Below are 26,565 nucleotides of genomic sequence, written 5' to 3'. Positions count from 1 at the left end.
TCAATTGGTAAAAAAACCCTTAAAAAAACGCTGAAAGAATGTCAAGCTCAATTCTGCAAAAACCATGTAAAGCACAAAGTACTCAGGACAAAAAAAAAAAGTGTGCATGAGATTTCTGAAATCTCAGACTTTGCTGGTATTGTAAAACACAGCTGAAAATTTCCATAAAAAGTGTGAACCTACCCTAAGGCCGGGGGTCACACTTGCGTGTGCAATGCAAGAAACTTGTGCGAGTCTCTCGCCTCAATACCCGGCATAGCCGCTGGTGCTCAGGACTGGAGCGTGCGGCTGCATGCATTTCTATGCAGCTGCACGCTCCGGTCTCAAGTGCCGGCGGCTATGCCGAGTATTGAGGTGTGAGACTCGCATTGCACTCGCAAGTGTGACCCCGGCCTAAGGGCTCATACTCGCATGCAAGAAACTCGGATGAGTCTCGCACATCAATACCTGGCACTCAGGAGCGGAGCGTGCGGCTGCATGTATTACTATGTGGCCCCACGCTCCGATCCGAGTGTCGGGTGCAGTGCCGGGCATTGACGTGCGAGACTCATCCAAGTTTCTCGCATGTGAGTATGAGCCCTAAGAGTGAGAATTTTTGCAGGGTTAAAGATAAAAGGTTGAATTCTTGCAATACAATGTTTTTGAGGTGCAGGTAAAATGAGCGAATGAGTGATCGCATATTGGAAGTATTATAATGAATATAAAATGTGTGTAGATATACATGGACAATATTATGTTTTATTACACATCCCCTTGAGAAAGCATTCATACAAGAAAGCGAAACGTACATTGGGGTTTCTTTGGGTCCTGTCTGGTGCTGCCAACCCTCCAACATATATACTGGTAACTGCTATTTATCTGTATCGATTTATACTACTCTTAGACTATTCTGTTACAATTACTATTATTGATCTTATTAGATAAGCGCTCTCTGTTTATTGTTGGCAGGTGCACAGCATCGGTGATCCTTTAGCATTATCCTTATGCACGTTACTCTGTGTTTTTTATTGTCTATATTTATTATTTACTTTTGTGTACCTATTAATAAAGTATCTTTTTACCTATACTCCTTTTTTCTCCTTATTTCATGGACAATAATATGTGTATATCATGGACAGCATAATTATAGGAACACTCCGGATATAATTTCATACTGAAACAGCAAAAAAAATTTGCAAACTTATTTATGATCATGGGTATGGAGGAGTAGGGAGACATAGCTTTCTGCACCTTTTTACTAGGCAGCCTGAACATGAGCCTAATTTATACTAGCGGCTAGATATTTGTATTTTTGCCATAGCCAATGCACAATCTGATCAGTAAAGTTTGTTTTCCCACAGTGCTATATCTTACTGGCCATTTTCTAATTCATCATTCATTCAACAATGAAAAGGTCTGTGATGGCCCATAAGGCCATCTCCATAAGATTGATGGATAAAAGACCCCCCCCCCTGCAGATTTCACACTGGGTCAATACTGCAGCTTCTTATGTGAGGGGGGTATAAAAAAAAAATAGATAGTCCTCAAAAAAGTGATAAGCCGGTATGGGAGCCCTGGTTCGGTTCCCCTTTGACTCACATGAGTCCCCAGGCGATGAGTATTCACTCATGATAAAGTATGTGATATTTGGTGCCTGACAGCAGTGTCTTATGCTTTTGGTTAATATCTTAGACCCATGGTATGGTAAGGGAGGGGTTAACTTTGCCAGACAGTATTAATGAGCAATGAGAAATGCTGTTTGTTCTATGATGTATCATTGTATTGTTGTATAATTTTCAATAAAGTGAGTTTAAAAAAAAAGTCTGTGATGTCATAATGACACCTAAAGCCGCTGCCTTTTTATTGTTCTATCTGATATTCCGCGGATTCCATGAGCCTCTGAGCGACGTTACTTTATGGTAGGTGGGTGTATGTTTCATCCATGGTGACTGAAATGAGCAGGGGTGGATGAAGATTGGTAGACAGATTTTTCAGTGTCATGCACCACTTATTAAGCTTCCATTCCTAACTGAATTATCATCTCTAGATTGTACCTCTAAATATGAATAACCATTTTTTTGACCAAGGAGATTTGGCCTTCATTGGATGATTCATGACATGTCAGGTTGGATAACAAAGCTATGTACTGTATAATTAACCATCACGATCTCCAACTAGATTTCTGTTTGTTTTTTTTGTTTTTGTTTTTTCAGAACAAATTGCCCAAAAATCAAACAAAATATTTTTTTTACAGACAAAATATTGGAAAACTATAATAAACTGTTAAAGAGTAACTAAATGTTTGCAAACATTTTTATATACTTTTTGTCCCTTTTATATTCCTTTCAGATAGTTGAGGGTCTGGATTCTGAGACCCTCATGATTGTTAAAAAAAAAAAAAAAAAAAATCCCTGTGACGTGCTCAGCTCATTAGGCATGAGTGCACATCTCGTGCCTGAACGTGGACACAGGACAGAGTACAGATTCCATAGAAGTCCATGTCCTCCTGTCTCCTGAGCTGCACATTTCTCGGGGGGTTATTCTGTGAGATTGGGACTGGGGTTTGGATTACAAATTGATACAAGCTAAAATACTAATAGGAACACGTTAGCAAGATTTACAGTGAACTGTAAAATGGTGAAAGTTGTAGTCACCCCTTAGTGACTGGGCCAAATTTATGAAATCTGACCAGTGTCACTTTGTGATAACTCTGGAACGCTTCAACGGATTCCAGTGATTTTGAGGTTTTTTTCGTGCAACATTACCATTTATGATGATGGTAAATTTAAGTCAGTATGTCTTGTTGATTTATAACAAAAAAAAATTCAGAAACTTTACAATAATGTTAAAAAAAAAAATGTGCAATTTTCAAACTTTGATTATCCTTTTAATTCAGATAGTCATGCCACAGAAAACATTAATAAATAACATTTCCCACATGTCTGCTTTACATCGGCACCATTTGTAAAATGTTATATTATTTTGTTAGCCTTATAGGAGATTTAAAGGGACTCTGTCACCTGAATTTGGAGGGAACAATCTTCAGCCATAGGGGCGGGGTTTTCGGGTGTTTGATTCACCCTTTCCTTACCCGCTGGCTGCATGCTGGCTGCAATATTGGATTGAAGTTCATTCTCTGTCCTCTGTAGTACATGTCTGCACAAGGCAATCTTGCCTTACGCAGGCGTGTACTATGGAGGACAGAGAATGAACTTCAATCCAATATTGCAGCCAGCGGGTAAGGAAAGGGTGAATCAAACACCCAAAACCCCACCCCTATGGCTGAAAATTGTTCCCTCCAAATTCAGGTGACAGAGTCCCTTTAAAATTGGAGCAGCAACTTTTCCTTTTTTTCAAGGAAATGTACAAAATTATTTTTTTAGGGACCTCTCCATGTTTGAAGTGACATTAGGGGTCCTATATATTGGTAAACCCCCAAAAGTGATACCATTTTAAAAACAGCACCCCCTGACATATTTTAAACTGCTGTCCGGTAGTTTATTAACCCTTAAGGTGCTTTTCAGGAATTAATGCAAAGTGACATGACAGGAATGAAAAAGTGTATTTTTACCACCTAAATGCCACTAACTTATGAAAAGGCCACTAGAGTCGGCAGACTCTAAGGCCACTATTTGCCCATGAATTGCCATGGCAAATATCAGGACCACACAATCATGATCTCAGGGTGCCGATGGGGATAAAGCGGAAGCCCCCACACTCTGTTAACCATTTATGATATAGTCACTATTGACAGCAGCATCTAAAGGGTTACACAGATATGGATGTGCCAACAATGATTGTGGCTGACACAGCAAGTTGTCAGCTATAGTGGACAGCCGACAGCTGCTGGATTGTCGCCTATATGGGGATGTTATTCTGTTATATCTCAGATCAGTAAAAAGACGTATTGGCGGTCATTAAGGGGTTAAAAATATCACGGATGCATCAATTTATTTATTTATTTATTTTAATGGATAGGTAAAAAGTGCCCAGGAATTTCTGAATAATCTAATAATCCTGACCATAACAGAACACCATTGTTTTTGAAACTCCCCTATCTGGCTGTTGGGATGTACTGGATGGTGGCTGCCAAAAGCAATTAACTCTTCTGCTCCCAATTATTCGACCATTAATGTGAACTATGACCGGGTGGAAATCTTGTCCATGCTTAATCCCATGTCCATAGTTGCACCGTTAATATACTGTATACAGTGGGGCAAAAAAGTATTTAGTCAGTCAGCAATAGTGCAAGTTCCACCACTTAAAAAGATGAGAGGCGTCTGTAATTTACATCATAGGTAGACCTCAACTATGGGAGACAAACTGAGAAAAAAAATACAGAAAATCACATTGTCTGTTTTTTTTATCATTTTATTTGCATATTCTGGTGGAAAATAAGTATTTGGTCAGAAACAAAATTTCATCTCAATACTTTGTTATACATCCTTTGTTGGCAATGACAGAGGTCAAACGTTTTCTGTAAGTCTTCACAAGGTTGCCACACACTGTTGTTGGTATGTTGGCCCATTCCTCCATGCAGATCTCCTCTAGAGCAGTGATGTTTTTGGCTTTTCGCTTGGCAACACGGACTTTCAACTCCCTCCAAAGGTTTTCTATAGGGTTGAGATCTGGAGACTGGCTAGGCCACTCCAGGACCTTGAAATGCTTCTTACGAAGCCACTCCTTCGTTGCCCTGGCGGTGTGCTTTGGATCATTGTCATGTTGAAAGACCCAGCCACGTTTCATCTTCAATGCCCTTGCTGATGGAAGGAGGTTTGCACTCAAAATCTCACGATACATGGCCCCATTCATTCTTTCATGTACCCGGATCAGTCGTCCTGGCCCCTTTGCAGAGAAACAGCCCCAAAGCATGATGTTTCCACCACCATGCTTTACAGTAGGTATGGTGTTTGATGGATGCAACTCAGTATTCTTTTTCCTCCAAACACGACAAGTTGTGTTTCTACCAAACAGTTCCAGTTTGGTTTCATCAGACCATAGGACATTCTCCCAAAACTCCTCTGGATCATCCAAATGCTCTCTAGCAAACTTCAGACGGGCCCGGACATGTACTGGCTTAAGCAGTGGGACACGTCTGGCACTGCAGGATCTGAGTCCATGGTGGCGTAGTGTGTTACTTATGGTAGGCCTTGTTACATTGGTCCCAGCTCTCTGCAGTTCATTCACTAGGTCCCCCCGCGTGGTTCTGGGATTTTTGCTCACCGTTCTTGTGATCATTCTGACCCCACGGGGTGGGATTTTGCGTGGAGCCCCAGATCGAGGGAGATTATCAGTGGTCTTGAATGTCTTCCATTTTCTAATTATTGCTCCCACTGTTGATTTCTTCACTCCAAGCTGGTTGGCTATTGCAGATTCAGTCTTCCCAGCCTGGTGCAGGGCTACAATTTTGTTTCTGGTGTCCTTTGACAGCTCTTTGGTCTTCACCATAGTGGAGTTTGGAGTCAGACTGTTTGAGGGTGTGCACAGGTGTCTTTTATACTGATAACAAGTTTAAACAGGTGCCATTACTACAGGTAATGGGTGGAGGAAAGAAGAGACTCTTAAAGAAGTTACAGGTCTGTGAGAGACAGAAATCTTGATTGTTTGTTTCTGACCAAATACTTATTTTCCACCAGAATATGCAAATAAAATGATAAAAAAACAGACAATGTGATTTTCTGGATTTTTTTTTCTCAGTTTGTCTCCCATAGTTGAGGTCTTCCTATGATGTAAATTACAGACGCCTCTCATCTTTTTAAGTGGTGGAACTTGCACTATTGCTGACTGACTAAATACTTTTTTGCCCCACTGTATGTCGCATATTTTTCTTTAGGAGTTGTGCAGCCGTTGTTCTAGCCCTATATAGAGACACAATTTTTACTAGTTTGCATGTATGGAGAATGCTTATTAAGTGTATTTGTGTTCACAGAGACCATGCGAGTGATTTTTGCCAAAATGGGAAGATTTTTCTTTTTACTATTAGTTTTGACAATTGTAGAAAAAACAGTTGAAAGTAAGTGTGAATATTTTCTATTGTTTGTTGTAGCTATCAAATGTATATGTATTTCTAATGTGTACATAGCAGCAATGTATCAGGCACAGCACTGCCCCTTGTCTTTATGCTTAGGCTATACGTGTACCTATATACAAGGGCACTATGCTGTACTGAATTCAGGTTCACAATAAACGTTCATTAGAGATATTCTATACACGATGTACAATATGTCCTGGGGCGCTCACTCTCACTCATAGTGCTGATGATCCGATAATGGTGGCAGCAGGGTTTCCTCCTGGCACAGTATGGGGCATCATTGTTGCCTAGTAACGGCTCTTGCGGAGGCTGTATCCGTAGCAATGTCTATTGTAGATACGTCGCTAGAAGGATCATTTACATTACTGATTATGGGGCCGATCACAATGATTTTCACAGTGGCATGATCAATCAAGATCAACAACAAATGATAGTTATGGCATCGATCTTTTCCCCAATTCACACTGGCAATTATCGTTACCATAGTTTGGAGACAAGAATTGTGATTATACTTAGCCAGTGCAGGCAGGCATTCAGCCTTTAGTTGCACAGCATCCAGCCTCGGGGAAGTCATGCAACCAACTAATTTAGTTTAATTTAGGCTGCTTTCACACATCAGGTTTTTTGTTTCAGGCACAATCCGGCAAATCCGGAAAAAAACGGATCCGTTTTTTTTACACGCCGGATCCGTTTTTTTCCCATAGAGTTGTATTAGCGCCGGATTGTGCCTGAAGGACCTGCTTTTCATCCGTTTTGTGTTGGATCCGTCCCTTCAGGCTTTTTTGCCGGACACAAAAAACGTCCCCTGCAACGTTTTTTCTGTCCGGCGAAAAAGCCTGAAGGGACGTTTCCGTCAATAAACGCATCAAACGGATGTGTGAATGAACGATTCCGGCCACCGAATCCGTTTCTACACATTGGGCATCCCAGAAGCTATGATTTCATATCTCTCTCTCTCTCTCTCTCTCTCTCTCCTTATCTCGCTCTCTCTCTCTCTCCTAATCTCTCTCTCTCTCTCTCCTAATCTCTCTCTCTCCTAATCTCTCTCTCTCTCTCTCTCCTAATCTCTCTCTCTCTCCTAATCTCTCTCTACCTCTCTCTCTCTCCTAATCTCTCTCTCTCTCCTAATCTCTCTCTCTCCTAAAAAACGGATCCGGTGCATCAGTTTTTCACACCGGATCCGTTTTTTAGCAAATTTGCCGGATTTAGCCTGAAACAAAAAGCCTGATGTGTGAAAGCAGCCTTACACTGAAAGATTACTTTGTTGTGTCATGATTGTGCTGCAGCTAATCTGTGGCTGCTGGTTGTCTGCAGCCTTTAACCTCTGATGAAATATTGGTGAGCTACAGCCAATCAGCGACAGCCTCTTATTTGCTGGAAGCGGCACATGACACAACATTGACATGTCACCCACTAGGAAAAGCAACACAGATGTTGCTGGAACGGCACCGCTGCTGGAGGTAAGTTAATATACAAAATAAGCCCAACATAAAGTTTCTTCCATGTAACTTTTTAAATTAATGTCCTTATGGAACTTCTTTGCATCTAGCTTCACATAACTGAATGGGCATTCCTGTTCTTAGACTGTTAAATCTACATTTCCTAGCAGCACCCTGCTTCTCCTCAGTCCTGCAGGCCTCTCCTTCTGCTCTCCTGTGCACTTCTTCATGGAGAGAGATATAAATCTCAACATGGGAAATTTTTATTTCTATGAAGGAGGTGACCATTGATAATTTTGAATGTCATGACTGTGACTCACGACTTAACCAATATTCATTACTATTTACAAACTCCACATTTTATTAATTAATGGGGATCTTCATAGAATGATCATGCTCACCCCTGAATGCATAGTAGAGATGTGGATAGCAAAGCTAAGCTGTGCTACAGCACGGATGTCAGGAAAATGAGGATGCCATGAGATGGTTTAGGGTAGGGCCGAGCAATTAATTTTCCCGAGGGACCACATGAGGCACCGTGGCTGTTGTAGAGGGCCAAACCAATAGGCTGATAATTATAAAATATTAATATTGAACAGAATTAATTTCAAATTGTATTAATTGTATCGCTTAATATTGAGCAGAATTAATTATGCTGACACCCCCATATAGCCAGCAAACAGCCCCCATCTACAGTATGAGTCAACACACATACTATACAGCATGAACCCAAACACAGCTCCTCTTTATAGCATGACTTCGCCTACAGCCCCCTCTATATATATATATACAGTATGAGCCCATAAAGCTTCCCTACGTAAAGTATGAGCCCCCACATAGCCATCCTATATACACTGCTCAAAAAATTGTTATTCATTGCATAGTGGAATGTGTTCAGAACAAGAAAACACAACAATTATCAATGTAAATCAAAATGAATATCCCATGGAGGTCTGGATTTGGAATGATACTCAAAATCAAAGTGGAAAATCAAATTACAGGCTCATCCAACTTCAGTGGAAATGCCTCATGACAAGGAAAAGATGCTCGGTATTGTGTGTGGCCTCCACGTGCCTGTATGACCTCCCTTCTGTAGAGCACCTGGGCATGCTCCTGATAAGGCGGCGGATGGTCTCCTGAGGGATCTTCTCCCAGACCTGGACTAAAGCGAGACATGATGTCCCAGATGTGTTCAAACGGATTCAGGTCTGGGGAACGGGCGGGCCAGTCCATAGCTTCAATGCCTTCATCTTGCAGGAACTGCTGACACACTCCAACATGAGGTCTGGCATTGTCCTGTGTTAGGAGGAACCCAGGGCCAACTGCAAAAGAATATGGTCTCACAAGGGGTCTGAGGATCTCATCTCAGTACCTAATGGCAATCAGTCTACCTCTGGCGAGCACATGTAGGGCTGTGCGGCCCTCCAAAGAAATGCCACCCCACACTAGTACTGACCCACTGCCAAACCCATCATGCTGAAGGATGTTGCAGGCAGCAGATCACTCTCCACGGCATCTCCAGACTGTCATGTCTCACATGGGCTCAGTGTGAACCTGCTTTCATCAATGAAGAGCATAGGGCGCCAGTGGCGAATTTACCAATCCTGGCATTCTGTGGCAAATGCCAAGCGTCCTGCATGGTGTTGGTCTGTGAGCACAACCCCCATCTGTGGACGTCGGGCACTCAGACCATCCTCATGGAGTCGGTTTCTAACTGTGTAGACACATGCACATTTGTGGCCTGCTGGAGGTCATTTTGCAGGGCTCTGGCAGTGCTCCTCCTGTTCTTTCTTGCACAAAGGCTGAGGTAGCGATCCTGCTGCTGGGTTGTTGCCTTCATACGGCCCCTCCACGTCTCCTGGTGCACTGGCCTGTCTCCTGGTAGCGCCTCCAGCCTCTGGCCACTACGCTGACAGACACAGCAAACTTTCTTGCCACAGCTCGCATTGATGTGCCATCCTGGATGAGCTGCACTACCTCAGCCACTTGTGTGGGTTGTAGAGTCCGTCTCATGCTACCACGAGTGTGAAAGCACAACCGACATTCAAAAGTGACCAAAACATCAGCCAGAAAGCATTAGTACGGAGATGTGGTCTGTGGTCCCCACTTGCAGAACCACTCCTTTATTGAGTGTGTCTTGATAATTGCCAATAATTTCCATCTGTTGTCTATTCCATTTGCACAACAGCATGTGAAATTGATTGTCAATCAGTGTTGCGTCCTAAGTGGACAGTTTGATTTCACAGAAGTTTAATTTGCTTGGAGTTATATTCTGTTGTTTAAGTGTTCCCTTTATTTTTTTGAGCAGTGTATAATATGAGCCCCCACATAGGCCTCCTACATACAGACACATCCACACATATAAAAAATCAACAAAACAAATACCTCGCTTCCAGTAGGATACATATAGTGGTAAAATCAGAACACCGGGCAAAGGAGGGTGGCAACATGATGTGGCCTGTGGGCAAGTGTTTTCAGCCCTTTGGCCGTCCAGCTGCACGGGCCGAACTGGATCAGCCAGAGGGCCAGATGAGACCCTAAAGACGCACTTTGCCCAGATCAGGTCAAGGCCAAGTTTTTTTATTAGACCGGGTCATAGGAGTATCTGTTTTTTCATGAATTAGGATCAGTAGGTACAAATGCAGCTGGTATCAGTGGGATCTTCAGCATAGCGTAGCTGAAATGTGCTACGACCCGGCTGTCAGATGTTTTGTTACACAGGGTCTTTAGGCCCATAACTGCATGTTCCACTGACACCATTAGTACCACGGGAGGATGAATCTAGTTGCAACCACAGAAAGTAAAGGCCGGTAATGGGGTTTATCTTTAAAGGGGTGATAGCTACAAATCAGGGCAGATAAAAAAAAATAGATTGTATTGGTACACTTGATTAATTCTGTATTTACAGAAAATTGAGATGACCACAACTAGTAATAACCTATTAGTGATTTGTGACTGTATTTCTATCTGTTATTAGATTGTGGAGTTCCAAATATTACATCCAGTAATTTAATGACACGAGATGTGTTTGATGGAGAATTCCCTTGGCAAGTCCATGTGAGACCAGATTTTGGACGCTTTTGCTCAGGCACCATCATTGCTGAATGTTGGATTGTGAGCTCTGCGAATTGTTTTACTGAAATGTAAGTGACTCATCTTCTGAGACAGACTACTATGTTATGTTAGCTAACTGCTCTGTTGTAGGATATTTTCAAGACATCAACTGAAAATGTAATGTTTCATTCCATTTTTAGTAAATACATATTCGAAAGTCCACATGCAGATTACCCAGCACCGCTATCGATCGCAGCATTTAGTAGGCATACAGAGGTGGGGAGTTCCTTCTGCTCTCCAGTCGGCATTGTGATGGCCCATCCTTGCCATAGTGATCCAATGTCGTCATGACTGCATCCGGGTCACCAGAGCTACCAAACATGCTAGATCATGTACAGAGCATGATGTAGCAAATTTGTTTTGTCAGTGCAGCGCTGACAGTTTGCATAGCATAGGAATGCTCCTGCATGTCTATTATATACAGCCTGCAAGAACTGAAAGTCCTATAGTGGGACAAAGTAAAAATGAAAAAAAAAAATATATTTTATAAATATAATTTTTTTTTACAAAAATAATAAAAAAAATTGTACCCATAAATAAATATTTTTTCTAAAAAGTACACATTTGATATTGCCGCATCCGAAATGAGCCGATATATAAAACTGTTCCACTAGTTAACCCCTTTAGTGAACACCGTAAAAAAAAAAACTAGGCAAAAAATGATGCTTTATCATAATACTGGAAACAAAAAAGTGGAATTAAACATGATAAAAAAAGACCAATGTAAGTAAATATGGTCTCTCTGAAAAGTCATCTTGTTCCACAAAAAAAAAGAAAGCCGCCAGTTCCATCCACGGAAAAATAATTATTTATAAATAGTTTTTATTGTGTAAAAGCACCAAAACATAAAAAAATGATATAAATGTGGTATCGCTGTACCTGTACGGACCCGAAGAATAAAAATGCCTTATCCTTATTTCACCATACACAGAACAGCATAAAAAAATTCCCAGAAAACAATTCCAGATAAATGTGATCCCAAATGTTGTGTAAAATGTTTCCAACAAAAGCTTCAACTCAATCCACAAAAAGCAAGTCCCCACTTAGGTCTGTCATCTCTATTAACTGAAATATAGGGGGCTTCCATGTTACTTTTAATACAAAGGCCTGTAAAAGTGAAATGGTTCATTGCCCCCTCAAAACAAATTCAGCAAATTCTTCTCTCCCAAATCCAAATGCCGCATCACTTCTGAGCTCCCCAGTGTGTCTAAGGCCGGTTTCACACGTCAGTGATTCCGGTACGTGAGGTGACAGTTTCCTCACGTACCGGAGACACTGACACACGTAGACCCATAAAAATCAATGCATCTGTTCAGATGTCATTGATTTTTTGCGGACCGTGTCTCCGTGTGCCAAACACGGAGACATGTCAGTGTTCGTGGGAGCGCACGTTTTACACGGACCCAATAGAGTCAATGGGTCCGCGTAAAACACGGACCTCACACGGACATTCTCCGTCTGGGGTCCGTGTGCGTGCAGGAGACAGCGCTACAGTAAGCGCTGTCCCCCCCACATGGTGCTGAAGCCGGTATTCATATCTTCCCTGCAGCAGAGTTTGCTGTAGAGAAAATATGAAGAATAGTGTTAAAAATAAAGATTTAGGTGTCCGCCGACCCCCCACCCCCTGTGCGCCCCCCCGCTGTTCTGAAAATACTTACCCGCTCCCTCGCTGCTTCCTGGTCTGGCCGCGGCTCCTACTGTATGCGGTCACGTGGGGCCGATCATTTACAATCATGAATAGTCGGCTCCGCCCCTATGGGAGGTGGAGCTACATATTCATGACTGTAAATGATCGGCCCCACGTGACCGCATGCAGGAGAAGCCGCGGCCAGACCAGGAAGCAGCGAGGGAGCGGGTAAGTATTTTCTGACCAGCGGGGGGCGCACAGGGGGTGGGGGGGCGGCGGACACATGGATCTTTATTTTAAACACTATTCTTCATATTTTCTCTGCAGCAAACGCTGCTGCAGGGAAGATATGAATCGCAGCTTCAGCACCATGCAGAGTGGGTACCACACGCTCCGTGTGGTACCCACTCGCCATACGGGCGGCACACGTGTGCCGCACGTATGGCCTCCGTGAGTTCCCAGGCACACAGACACGGATAACTCCGGTACCGATTTATTCCGGTACCGGAATTATCTGGACGTGTGGGACAGCCCTAAACCACAGTTAGCATCCACGTTTCTCATTTCTGTAGCGATGAGATCCCGCCTAATTTACAGGTTCATCAGCTGGGCACAATGTACTAGTCACTACAACATACTGGTCACTACAACATACTGGTCACTACAACAGCAGTTTTCAAGATTCACTCGGCAACATCCACTGCAGATTGTTTCGGGAAAACACCCATGGAGTCAAAATTGTCACTATATCTGTTGGTAAATTCCCAAAGATGTATAATTTCTAAAATGGGTTCACATGAGGGGGGATTCTGCTCTTCTAGTGTTTAGGGGCTCTGTATATGGAGTACGCAAGCTATTCTAGGAAAATCTTCACTCCAGGAGGCAAATAGCGCTCCGTCCCTTTCGAGTCTCGCCGTATGGCTAACAGTACTGTATTTTCACAACTCAATGTTGCAAACGTTTGTGAAGCACCTGTGGGTTTAAAGTGCGCTCCCCACACGTCTAGATACATTTCTTGAGGGGTCTAGTTTTTAAAATGGAGTCACTTGTTTGGGGTTTCCACTGTTAAGGCACATCAGGGTCTCTCCAAACTCCAAATGGCGTTCGCTAATTATTCCAGCAAATTTTACATTCAAAAAGTCAAATGGCGCTGCTTTTCTTCTGAGCCTTGGTGTGCGCCCAAACAGTGGTTTTCCTGCATATATGGGGTATCAGTGTGCTAAGGAGAAATTACACAACAAATACTGGGGTCCATTTTCTCCTGTTACCCTTGTGAAAATAAAACGAAATTGGATCTAAAATAAAATTTTTGTTTAAAAAAGGTTAAATGTAGATTTTTTCCTTCCACATTCCATTAATTCCCGTGAAGCACCTGAAGGGTTAATAAACTTCTTGAATGTGGTTTTGAGCGCCTTGAGGGGTGCAGTTTTTAGAATGGTGTCAGTTTTAGGTGTTTTCTGTCACAAAGGCTTATCAAAGTCACTTCAAATGTAATGTGGTCTCTAAAAAAAATGGTTTTGTAAATTTTGTTGGAAAAATGAGAAATTGCTGGTCAATTTTTAACCCTTATAACTTAACAAAAACAAATTGTTTCAAAAATTGTGCTGATGTAAAGTAGACATGTGGGAAATATTTTTTAAGTATGTTGCGTGATATAGCTCTCTGATTTGAGGGCATAAAAAATAAAAGTTTTAAAACTGCAAAATTTGCAACATTTTCGTCAAGTTTCCATTTTTTGTTACAAATTATTATTATTATTATTATTTATTTATATAGCACCATTAATTCCATGGTGCTGTACATGAGAAAGGGGTTACATACAGGGTTATAGATATTGTTTACAGTAAACAGGTTTACAGTGACACACTGGTACAGAGGGGAGAGGACCCTGTCCTTGCGGACTTACATTCTATGGGATAGTGGGGAAGAGACAGAAGGTAGGGGTGAGGCGGCGGCGGCTCTGGCGGTGGTGAGGCAGCGGCTCGGTTATTGTAGGCTGTAGGCTTTCCTGAAGAGATGGGTTTTCAGGTTCCGTCTGAAGGATCCAAGGGTGGTGGATAATAATCGGACGTGTTGAGGCATGGAATTCCAGAGGATGGGGGATATTCGGGAGAAATCTTGGAGGCGATTGTGTGAGGAAGTGTGGAGGAGAGGAGGAGGTCTTGGGATGAACGAAGATTACGTGAGGGAAGATAGTGGGAGATTAGTTCAGAGATATAGGGAGGGGACAGGTTGTATAAGCAAATAAGCACAAGTAATATTGAACAAATTTTACCACTATCATGAAGTACAATTTGTCATGAAAAAAAAAGAATCAGAATCAGTGGGATCCGTTGAAGCATTCCAGAATTATTACCTCATAAAGTGACAGTGGTCAGAATGTTAAAATTTGGCCTGGTCATGAAGGTGAAAATAGGCTCGGGGCTGAAGGGGGTTAAAGCTGGCCAGGCCATGTACACAAGACCAAGAGCGTAATATGCAAGGGCTGGTCCACAACATATGTAGCATGTCAACACCACTCATTAAGAAGTTGCTTGATGCTCAGGAACAAATATCTCTATTGTGCAGGACTATATACCAGCACACACAGCTGAAACCAGAAGTTTACATATGCTGTATAAAAAGACACATCTGCATGTCTTTCTCAATTTTTTTCTCGCCCCTCTCTGTTGGTGTCGCCCCCTCTCTGGTGTCCCTCAAGGCTCTGTCCTAGGACCTCTTCTCAATAACCTTGGCCTGGGACAACTCATAAAATCCTATGGCTTCCAGTACCATCTATATGCCGTTGACACTCAGATCTACCTCTCGGGCCCAGATGTCACCTCCCTGCTCTCCAGAATCCCAGAGTGTCTATCAGCCATATCCTCCTTCTTCTCCTCTCGCTTCCGCAAACTCAATGTGGACAAAACCGAACTAATTATCTTTTCTCCATCTTGCACATCTTCCCTACCTGATCTATCTATCTTAATAAATGAATTCACACTTTCCCCCGTTCTGGTAATCCGCTGCCTCAGAGTAACCCTTGACTCTGCCCTGTCCTTTAACCCCTTAGTGACGGAGCCAAATTTTTTAAATCTGACCAGTGTCACTTTATGTGGTAATAACTCTGCAACCCTTCAACAAATCCCAGTGATTTTAAGACTTTTTTTTCATGACACATTATACTTTATGGTAAATTTAGGTCAATGCATTTTGTGTTTATTTATAAAAAAAATATAAAAAATTTGAGAAAAATGTTAAAAAATTTGCAATTTTCAAAATTTGAATGATTATCCCTTTAATCCAGATGGTCATACCACAGCAAACCATTAATAAATAACATTTCCCACATGTCGGCTTTACATCAGGACCATTTGTAAAATGTTATTTTATTTTGTTAGCATTTTAGGAGGTTTAAAAATGTAGTAGCAATTTTTCATTTTTTTGAAGGAAATTTATAAAATTTATTTTTTTAGGGACTTATCCATGTTTGAAGTGACTTTAGGGGTCTCATATATTGGGAAACCCCCAAACGTGATACCATTTTAAAAACAGCACCCCCTGACATATTGAAAACTGCAGTCAGGTAGTTTATTAACCCTTCAGGTGCTTTACAGGAATTAATACAAAGTGGTATGACCAAAATGAAAATGTGTATTTTTACCACCTGAATGCCTCTAACTTGAGAACAGATTACTATAGCAGTCAGACTCTATGGCCGCTATTTGGTCATGAATTGCCACGGCAAACATCAGGACCACACAATCATGATCTGAGGGCACCAATTTGGATAAAGAGGAAGCCCCTACACTCTGTTAACCATTTATAATGATGTAGTCACTATTGACAGCAGCATATAAGGGGTTAAACAGATTTGGATGGGGCAAGCAGTGATCGTGGCTGATACAGCAAGTTGTCAGCTATAGTGGACAGCGGACAGTTGTGGGATTGTCACCTGTATGGGAAGGCTATTCTCTTATATCTCAGGTCAGTTAAAAGACGTATTGGCTGTCATTAAGGGGTTAAACCGCACATCCAAGCTCTTGCCACCTCCTGTCGCCTCCAGCTCAAAAATATTTCCAGAATCTGTCCTTTCCTCAACCCTCACTCTACCAAAATGCTTTTGCATGCCCTAATCATCTCCCGCCTACCCTACCCTCTAACACTCTCGCACCCCTCCAGTCCGTCCTTAACTCTACTGCCTGACTAATTAATCTCTCTTCTCGCTACACTCCTGCTTCCTCTCCTTTCAAATCCCTTCACTGGCTCCCAATTTCCCAGCGTATCCAGTTTAAACTACTAACGCTGACCTACAAAGCCATCCATAACCTTTCTCCTCCGTATATTTCTGAACTAATCTCTCAATATCTTCCCTCACATAATCTCCGGTCCTCCCAAGACCTCCTTCTCTCCTCCATGCTTACTCGCTCCTCACCCAATCGCCTCCAAGACCTCTCCCGAATATCCCCCATAATCTGGAATTCTGTGCCCCAACACGTTTGGTTATCCACATTTGGATCCTTTAAAAGGAACCTAAAAACCCATCTCTTCAAAGAAGCTTACAACCTGTAATGATCACACGACCACCTCCACACCATCGGAGCTACTACAACCCCTGACCTACTGTCTCCTTCCCCATAATCCTGTAGAATGTAAGCCCGCAAGGGCAGGGTCCTCTTCCCTCTGTACCAGTCTGTCATTGTTAGTTTTGTTTACTGTAAGTGATATTTGTATTTTGATGTAACCCCGTCTCATGTACAGCACCATGGAATTAATGGTGCTATATAAAAAAATAATAATAATAATAATTTCTGACATGAAATCAGAATAAACCTTTCCCGTTTTCGGACAATTAGGATTACCATAATTAATATTTGTCGAGAGAGAGAGAATGTTTTAAGGTATTTTTATTACTTACTGCAAAGTCAAAAGTTTACATACATTTCATTAGTATTTGGTACCATTACCCTTAAACTGAATGACCTGGGTCAAACGTTTGGGATAGCCTTCCACAAGCTTCTGGTTTCAACTGTAGACCCTGTAAGCTGATTGCACTATATGGATAGGACAAGCTGAAATTCAGTTTCATGCACCATCCCAGGTTGCCCAATCCAGTGTACCGTAAAGATCCGCTTCACATTTTTTTCATAAGTATGACTGATATTATTGGTGATGCTGTTCAAAGATGAATAAACAAGAGATGCCTCAAGAATGAAAGATGTGAAGACGTATAGCGGATAAAAAGATGAAGGAGAAAATCATTAAATATTTTAATTGCATATATATATAAATGATCTTTTAGCACCTTAAGGCAAAGGAGTCCCGAAGTGCATGATGTTTTTTAGGCTATGTGCACACGTAGAATGATCCACTGCGGATTTTTCCGCAGCGGATTTGATAAATCGTTTTTGCTGCAGATTTATCGCCGATTTACCGCGGTTTTTTTGTGGATTTCACTGCGGTTTTACAACTGCGTTTTTCTATTGGAGCAGCTGTAATACCGTTGCGGAATCCGCAGAAAGATGTGACATCTTGCGGAATGTAAACCGCTGCGTTTCCGCCCGTTTTTTTCCGCAGCATGTGCACAGCGTTTTTTGTTTCCCATAGGTTTACATTGTAATGTAAACTCATGGGAAACTGCTGCGGATCCGCAGCGTTTTCCGCATCGTGTGCACATACCCTTAAAGTCCATTTTCTCATCACCACAAAAAGAGCCACGCAAGGAAAGAAATCTCTATTATTCCAGAGATTAACGAGAAAGATGGTAAAAGCTTGTAAAGAATGTGACTATGTCCCATACCTTATATGAAACGTAAGTGGGCTCAGGTTGAAGTGCAGAGGAACCCATGAAAGTTCTTCATCTTTTCTTTGAAATGTCAACGTAGGATATGGAATGCTTAGTCTTCTCACCTTCTAGTCAAAAGATATAGGAAGCTTCTGGAGAAGGCTTTGAAATAAAAGGGGACAGCGATAGGGAGCATGCAAAAAGTTTAAGCAGCTCAGGAAGCATGGTCTTTATAAGAGCGTGAATTTGGCCTAGGCAGTTTGCATAGCCGTATCTGAACTCTCACCTACCACTTCTGTTGCTATGCAGTGCAATGGTGTTAGTGGATGAAGGCGCAGTCCTATTTTACATTAGTGTGGCTGAGATTTATGATTCCGCCGAGACACGGTGTCTGTCTTGCTGGAGGATGCTAATTATCTGTTGTAATTAGATCTCTGCTTTTGGCCAATCCTTAATTAAACTCCTTGCAACTACTTCTAGTTGCCAGTTATAGTTTGCAGCTACCCTGGTCTGGTGCTTTGTCTGTCCCTTGTATCTCTTAGGACAGTTTCATCAAGGTCGGCATTTTTTCCAGCTGGTCCTGATGAGGAGGCGTGCTGGAGTCACACGCTCCTGATTAATTAAGAGGCACATGCCCCTTAATAAATTTGGTGTGTCTGAAAAGTGGAGTGTGCCTTACTAAAAAATGTACTCCAGTTGTTGATTGGAGTAAATTTGGGAGCAAGGGATGCCACTGCATGTCATGAAATTGAGTTAATAATAATAATAATAATAATTTTTTATTTATATAGCGCCAACATATTCCGCAGCGCTTTACAACTTATAGAGGGGACTTGTACAGACAATAGACATTACAGCATAACAGAAATCACAGTTCAAAATAGATACCAGGAGGAATGAGGGCCCTGCTCGCAAGCTTACAAACTATGAGGAAAAGGGGAGACACGAGAGGTGGATTGAGTTGGGGTTGCCACGCCCCTGTCCTGCCCCGGCTTCGCCCACTTTGTCGATACCTCCAAATGTCACAAGATTTCATCAAGATTTTGCAATTATTCAAAGTTTTTTTTACTAGTGATGAGCGAATATACTCTCGTTTCTCGAGCATGCTCGGGGGGTCCTCCGAGTATTTTTTAGTGTTTGGAGTTTTAGTTTTTCTTGCCGCAGCTGAATGATTTACATCTGATAGCCAGCATAAGTACATGTGGGGGTTGCCTGATTGCTTTAATGAATAGGTGCCCTGGTTTTTAGTGCTTGACCTTAGGGTACCGTCACACAGTGCAATTTTGATCGCTACGACGGCACGATCCGTGACGTCGCAGCGATCGTATGATTATCGCTCCAGCATCGTAGACTGCGGTCACACGTTGCAATCACGGCGCTGGAGCGATGCCGAAGTCCCCGGGTAACCAGGGTAAACATCGGGTTACTAAGCGCAGGGCCGCGCTTAGTAACCCGATGTTTACCGTGGTTACCAGCGTAAAAGTAAAAAAAAACAAACCGTACATGCTCACCATCTGATGTCCGTCCGGTCCCTTGCCGTCCGCTTCCTGCTCTGACAGATCCGGCCGTACAGTGAGAGCAGAGTGCAGCGGTGACGTCACCGCTGTGATCTGCTCTCACTTTCCGGCCGGCAGACAGTCAGAGCGGGAAGCGGACGGCAAGGGACCGGACGGACATCAGATGGTGAGCATGTACGGTTTGTTTTTTTTTACTTTTACGCTGGTAACCACGGTAAACATTGGGTTACTAAGCGCGGCCCTGCGCTTAGTTACCCGATGTTTACCCTGGTTACCAGCGAACGCATCGCTGGATCGCTGTCACACACAACGATCCAGCGATGACAGCGGGAGATCCAGCGACGAAAGAAAGTTCCAAACGATCTGCTACGACGTACGATTGTCAGCAGGATCCCTGATCGCTGCTGCGTGTCAGACACTGCGATATCGTAACGATATCGCTAGAACGTCACGAATCGTACCGTCGTAGCGATCAAAATTGCACTGTGTGACGGTACCCTTAGATTGTTTTTCTGTTTACCTGACTGCCTCATGATCCTGGCTTTGATCTTTTGGTCACTAAAAACTCATTGTGGGAGCGTAACCAAAACATTAGCAGAAAACAAATACTTTATGAAACTTTAACAAACCTCTAGCCAAAAAAACACTTCAAGCCCCCCAAAAATTCTAGAAACCACCACATAGAAGTATTGTTTTTAGACGCGTTGCGCCTTCGAAATACTGCCTAAAAAATAATCTGTCTGCATGTAGTATTACTGTTTGCAAACAAAGTGTAGATAAAATTTAAATGTGAACGGAGCCTAGTAAGAATGCACTTCTACTATTAACAGTCAAATAGATCTGCTTCTTGAAGAAAAGGATAAAGAAAGGAAACGAGTGTCTCATTACATTTATGTCCAGTCTTGACACCTAATTTTCTTGAACAATTTCTTATTTTATTTCCCATTTAGGACAACCACTATAGTTATAGAAACAAAAGATGTGGATATCAACATGCAAGAAAGGGTTTATCCAATAAGGAGACTGATACGACATTCAGATTACAATGGAACTTCTTTGGAAAATAGTCTAGCATTAATGGAGGTCTCTGGCCCTATTGCGTTTGATGAATATGTCATGTCGGCATGTTTCCCTGATGATGAACGGCTAGAATTTGACCGCTTTGTCAACTGCTTGGTAATAATAGTAGAAGAAATCACACAAGGTGATGTATATAAAGGAGGGCAGTTGTTGTTATAGAAAAACTCTCTTAGGGTATGTTTCCACGGTCAGGAAACGCTGCTTTTTTGACGCTGCGCAGAGCTGCAGCGTCAAAAAAGCAGCGTCCAGATGTTCCAGCATAGTGGAGGGGATTTTATGAAATCCCGTCTCCACTATGCGTGGAAACCCGCACGCGGCGGCCCTGCGACTCCGGACATGCTGCGCGTCTTTTCAGATCGCAGCATGTCCGTACACCTTGCGGGGACGCAGCGTCCCCGCAAGGCATATCACAGGGCGCTATGGGAGCGAGCGATCATCCCGGATGTGAAGAGTTAACACATCCGGCATGATCGCGTCCCAGAAAGGGGGCGGGGCTTAGCGCCGAGCGGCTTCGCCGCTGCGGCGATACCGCCGCCCATCCGTACCGTGGAGATACTATTCTTTTCTTGCTGGCTTTGGCTGAAAAAAGTGCATATGTAAATCCAGCCTAAGACCTCCTTCATGATGGTTTCATATACAATGTTTTTAGGAAATATTCTGTGGTTGGACTTTTTTTTTTCATGGGGGGGTAAAAACTGCTACAGACAGATGTTGACTGTATGTAAATACTACGTTTTTAAAAGGGTTTTCCAATAATTTTTTGGCAGACTTTAAAAAAAAAAAAAGGAGTAATGTGCGATGTTGTCACAACATTACTCCTGCAGCCTATCAACAAAGATTGGGGCAGCAACGGAGAGGCAGTGCTGGACCTGCACAGGATAACTATAGCTGAGTTTCTCATTTTTTTATGTTTGGAATTTGGAAGCCTACAGAAACAAAAATATTTTTCTTGGAAACCCTTTTAATGTACTGCAAAAAAGTTTGCTTTTTTTGTCAATTTTTTTTAGGGTGCTTGACATTTTATTTCAAAATAAAGAATGCTCTAGCTATGGTGTTACTTTGGCTGGCTTTACTTATTCAAACATTTCTTACATGCATTTTATTCATTTGAGCTTATTTAAAAAGTTGGATTTCTTCAAGTTATGGCGTTTATATAGTAATGTGTAAGTCCTTAAGGGACATTCACACTGCAAGATAATTGGGAATGCGAAAAAATCTTGTTTCACAGGTATCTTGCGGTCCAAACAGGCTGCCCATCACCCTATGTTATAGGTTAATTGACTTTTTATGCTGCATAAAAGCTCATAATTCTTGGTGGTTTATCGCCTGTGTACACAGGACTTGCATTGCTGAGAACTATGGCAGCCTATGCACACTGAGCGATCAGTGCACATTATTTCTGTTAATGTTGATGATTGTGGCTTAAAAAGTAAACAAACACTTGAAATAGATCACTCCGTTTGTAATGACTCTATATAATACATGAGTTTCACTTTTTGTACTGAAGAACTGAAATAAATTAAATTTTTGAAGATATTCTAATTTTGTGAGAAGCACCTGTGTAAGATGGAGCAATATGTACGACAATATAGTTTTGACATTGCTATGCATTGTGTTCATTTTATGGGGAGCTCTAAAGCATCTTTTTCAGGTGTATTCCACCCGCTAGCCACCAGAAAAAGAGCTGAAAAACACATACCCTTACGGCATGTTCACAAATCAAAAAACGCATGAAATTTTCTTTAAATATGATTCCTATAGATTTCAATAGGAAATCCACATAAGTGTTCATATAGCAAGTTTTTTTTTCCCAATAAGGTTTTGAAAATCACTCTGGTCATTTCACTTCTCTTTTTGCTGAATCTGGCCCAAACTTGACATTTTCAACTCAAAAGGGTGCAAAAAAAAAGGGTCAAAACCACGTCAGATCTGAAAACCTTAGAAAAAAATATATGAATTTTCCACTTTAAAAAATTGGCTTTTTTTCCTACTTGATTTGATTCAGTAGTCAAATTAGAATTGTTTTTTTTTTTTTTAAACAGAAATGCCTCTAGAATTGACATTTTGCTTTATTTATTTATTTTTTAAATCTTCATTTATATGCAGTAAATGTGAACCTTATTTAAGGATTATCTGAAACAGTTTTGATGTTGATTTTGTAGCAGAATCACGCTATAAAATCCATGTAAAAAACTCTGTGCGGATTTTTATCCTATTCATTCTCAGTTTTATGTTGATATGAAAGAGCCCTTGGTTGTTTTCTTTACCAATTTGTTTTTTTCAGTACGTGTGTTATCAGTTATTTTTACAGCTAAATCACAGACCCATTATAATCAATTAATGTGTATGCGCACAAAAGGTCTTAGAACCAGCCTGAAAAAAAAAAGAGCTAAAAAAACCCAAAAAGAGTGAACATATGCACAGCAATATCACAATGACTTGCATGTGTACGTGTTCCATCTTTTTGTAACTTCTTTTAACCGCTTCAGGCTTCGAAAGTCTTGAAGCAGCTAAAAGAAGTGACCAGTTCATTCTTCTGGTGCTTTGCAGTTGGACGCCGCCACTATCCGATATCTATTTATATAATTACCTGTCATCCACTTCTGTCTGGACGTCCTCGAATCCCACAATCCACCCGCGCCACACTGGAAGTACGCCGACCGCCATATTGGAATACCCAAGTGATGGGTATTCCAATATGGCACCCGCTGGTGGTACCTGGCCCTTGCTCAGTACCACCAGCGGGTCATCGCTGGACCCCCGGCTGCTGGGACTTCCCCGCCGCAAGAACCCCATGCTGCAAGGATCCCTCCCCACTGCTGGGATCCAGTCCGCCACTGGGATCCCGGCCGCCGCTCGGATCCAGACCACCGGGGCACCCTCCCCACCGGGCAGCCGTAGGAAAATGATTCACTGCGCAGTGCACAGGGCGGAGACAGGTCAGAGGAGAGAGCACAGACAGGAGAACTCAGCACATGGTGGAAAGAGAGAGTGGATAGGAGGGTGAGCGCTTGGGGACAAGAGATTCTCAGTGCTGCAAAGCCTGCCCCCATCGGGACGTTACCACCCTCCCGATGTGATAGCATCAGGCCTCCATCTAGTATTAAATAAAAAGCTAAATCACAGAAGGCGCTTTAGGAAAACCCCTGCAGGTATTTTTCGGACATGTCTTCATATAGCAAAAATGATGCCGGTACATTGGCGTTTAAAAGACAATGTGTACGTACTGCACGTACTCACGGACATTTCTCTTTTCAGGTGGACCTGGTGATGCTGAAAGGGTACTGAAGAAGATCTTGTTTAATCACACTGTGCCATGTCCAAATAACAACTTGACTGATATAATATGTGCCACAGCTAGCAATAAGGACATCTCAGATTGTACAGTAAGATTAACATATTTTTTTGAAATAGAATTAACTTTCAATCCATTCTGTATGTTCCTGTTGTGTCACATATAGTGGTAAGCCTATTTACACCTTAGACTAATACTAATAAGTATTAATGGCCTATTCTTTGTATACTTAATTGATACTAGATCGGTGGGGGTCTGACTCCCAGCACCCCTACTGAACCAGAACATCCAGACTCCGCACACCATGTTGTGGAAGTTCTAGGAAACTGCAGCTTATGTCAATTGCAGAAGATAAGAGCTGAGCTACAGTACCCAAGAACAGCCACCAACAAGGACCTCAAGTGCTGTGGGATGTAAAAAATAAAGGCTGTCGAAAATCATTCTGATAAACAAGCGGTCGATCAGCCACTTACAACGTTGGTACTGCAACTAACGTGTCTGAATGCACAACTTGTAGTTCGCTGGCTCGGATAGTCTACAACAGCAGACAACCAGTTTGAGTGCCATCACTGTCAAATGGAAGCAGAATGGCAAGACTCCAGTGGGCAAAAAAGTGCAGATGTTGGATGACTTAGCAGTGGATAAGCATTTCTGGACAGATGAATCCAGATTTCTGTTGTGGCTTGCTCAAATGTGGGTGAGAATTTGGCTCCCACAGCATGAATTTGATGATTCCTCCCTGTCAAGTGGCAACAGTTAAGGCGGAGGAGGTGAAGTAACAGTGTGGGAAATGTTTTCATGTCACATCCTAGATCCTCATTTACCTGTGGGTGAATGTTTGGACAGTAGGGCTTACCTAAGCACTGCGGATGACCAAGTTCACTCTTCCATGGCAGCTCTTTACAGTATGGTAAAAGGACTTTCATCAGGACATTACACCATGGCACAAGGGTCGTATAGGTTATGGATTGGTTCCAGGAACATGAGTGACTTTTCCTTGCATCCTGGGATGTAACAGTCAACAGATCTTAATCATATAGAGCAGTATGAGATTTAGTAGAACGGGTTGTTCAGAATATTTAATCATCACCTTCTAATTTGTGGCCAATGTGAGACGCTATTCTGTCCTCATGGGCTTATATTCCTGCAGAACAATTTTAGTGGCTAGTGGAATTTATATCATATACAAATCTGAAGGCCAACGCTGGTCCAAAACGCTATTAAATGGGTCTCTATAATAAACTCGCCAATTTATTATTGTCTAGTGCCAACATAATGATATCACGTCACACTATTGAAAACTTTTCACAACTAAGTGAGGAATCCTCACAATATGTCCCAAAACTATATCAAAACCTCAAAATATTACAAAAACATTTTTTTTTAAATGGAGAAACTAACAATGATAATCCACAGTGCATATCAATTTACAGAAAACATCAAATAGGGTACAGATCAATCATACTGGAAAGTAAACCCCAATGAGACGGATAAATATATACACATATCATAGGAGGTCCTAAGACCAAGTAAAGTGCAAAAAAGTGTCTCTAAGCATTAGTACCAGTGAAGAGATGATCCGTGGTTCCCCAGGACTCCAGCTCCAACGTATGTTTCGCCTCTGTGGCTTTTTCAAGGAGGACTCCTTGAAAAAGCCACAGAGGCGAAACGTACGTTGGAGCTGGAGTCCTGGGGAACCACGGATCATCTCTTCACTGGTACTAATGCTTAGAGACACTTTTTGCACTTCACTTGGTCTTAGGACCTCCTATGATATGTGTATATATTTATTCGTCTCATTGGGGTTTACTTTCCAGTATGGTTGATCTGTACCTTATTTGATGTTTTCTGTAAAGTGATATGCACTGTGGATTATCATTGTTAGTTTCTCCATTTAAAAATTTTTTTTTTGTAATATATTTAAATAAACTATTTACTAGTGGTTTTGGATATTGTGGAAGTTTGTCCTTTTTTTGAGGTTTTACTATTGAAAACTTTGTAGCTCAGACACACAAACACAACAGTTGGGTAATAGTGCAAGTCCATGTAGATGGTTTTTTTTTTATATATATAAACCCGCACCCCTGGGAGAGGAATACATTTGGTTTTGGATATTTTTACCAACAATTTATATTTCTAAACAGGTAAACAGTGGTGATCCTCTAATGTGCCAGTATGCAAGGACCAATGTCTGGACAGTGGTAGGAATAGCAGCTCTTGAAGAGACAGTTTGCAACTCAACAGTGATATTTGCCAGGACAGCCAGTTATATTACTTGGGTTAAAGAAAGCACAGAACTCGAGGGGAAGCCTTTCATTCCCAACTTAAACTCAGAAGAAGAATCAACGCAAGATGCCTCTAATAACAAAAACCATGCAAACAACAATGTGTACTATGAAGAAACTCCTTCTGAAGATTGTGATGAAAATATAGACAGCAGAGCACTTAACAAGGAGAAGAAATTAGAGGCTGTAGAGATGATGGCCTTATTTTTCACTCAAGCTTTATTCATCATCCTTGCAATATAAAACTTAATTCATGATTCTTCCAAAAATCAGGATTTTTTTATTTTTCTTCTTAACAGTCAACCAGAAGTCTACAAAGGAGATACTCCCTCTAATAATTGTTGAATGGATTAAGGCTCATTCAGACGTACATGTCAATCTGTCCAAGCACCAATCGCAATACACGGAATGGCTGCGGATCTCCCGACTTGAAA

At 41.9% G+C, this 26,565-nt stretch overlaps 1 protein-coding gene across 2 annotated transcripts; it reads left to right on the top strand.

Moving 5' to 3' along the window:
• The first annotated feature begins 1,825 nt into the window (after positions 1-1,825).
• Positions 1,826-26,394, top strand: LOC143809169 (chymotrypsinogen B-like). 2 transcript variants are annotated; one of them, XM_077292309.1, is made up of 6 exons: positions 1,826-1,898; positions 5,909-5,992; positions 10,427-10,592; positions 20,422-20,675; positions 23,810-23,937; positions 25,991-26,394. In XM_077292309.1, the coding sequence occupies exons 2-6, from the start codon at positions 5,914-5,916 to the stop codon at positions 26,372-26,374; spliced, it is 1,011 nt and encodes a 336-aa protein (XP_077148424.1). In that variant the 5' UTR covers positions 1,826-1,898; positions 5,909-5,913; the 3' UTR covers positions 26,375-26,394. The 2 variants fall into 2 exon arrangements, with proteins under 2 accessions (XP_077148424.1, XP_077148423.1); XM_077292308.1 differs by having other exon boundaries at positions 1,859-1,902.
• Positions 26,395-26,565: the final 171 nt, after the last annotated feature.

The sequence above is a fragment of the Ranitomeya variabilis genome, chromosome 2 (assembly GCF_051348905.1).
Source record: "Ranitomeya variabilis isolate aRanVar5 chromosome 2, aRanVar5.hap1, whole genome shotgun sequence".
NCBI classification, from domain to species: Eukaryota; Metazoa; Chordata; class Amphibia; order Anura; family Dendrobatidae; genus Ranitomeya; species Ranitomeya variabilis.
The sequence above is the reverse complement of the archived record's forward strand: the minus strand, read 5'-3'. Positions and strand labels throughout refer to the sequence as shown.

Bases quoted from the DNA above. Each gene is read 5' to 3' on its own strand.
- LOC143809169 (XM_077292308.1), top strand. The intron at 10,593-20,421 runs GTAAGTGACTCA...TTTCCCATTTAG, and splicing joins GCGAATTGTTTTACTGAAAT to GACAACCACTATAGTTATAG. The intron at 20,676-23,809 runs GTGATGTATATA...TTCTCTTTTCAG, and splicing joins AGTAGAAGAAATCACACAAG to GTGGACCTGGTGATGCTGAA.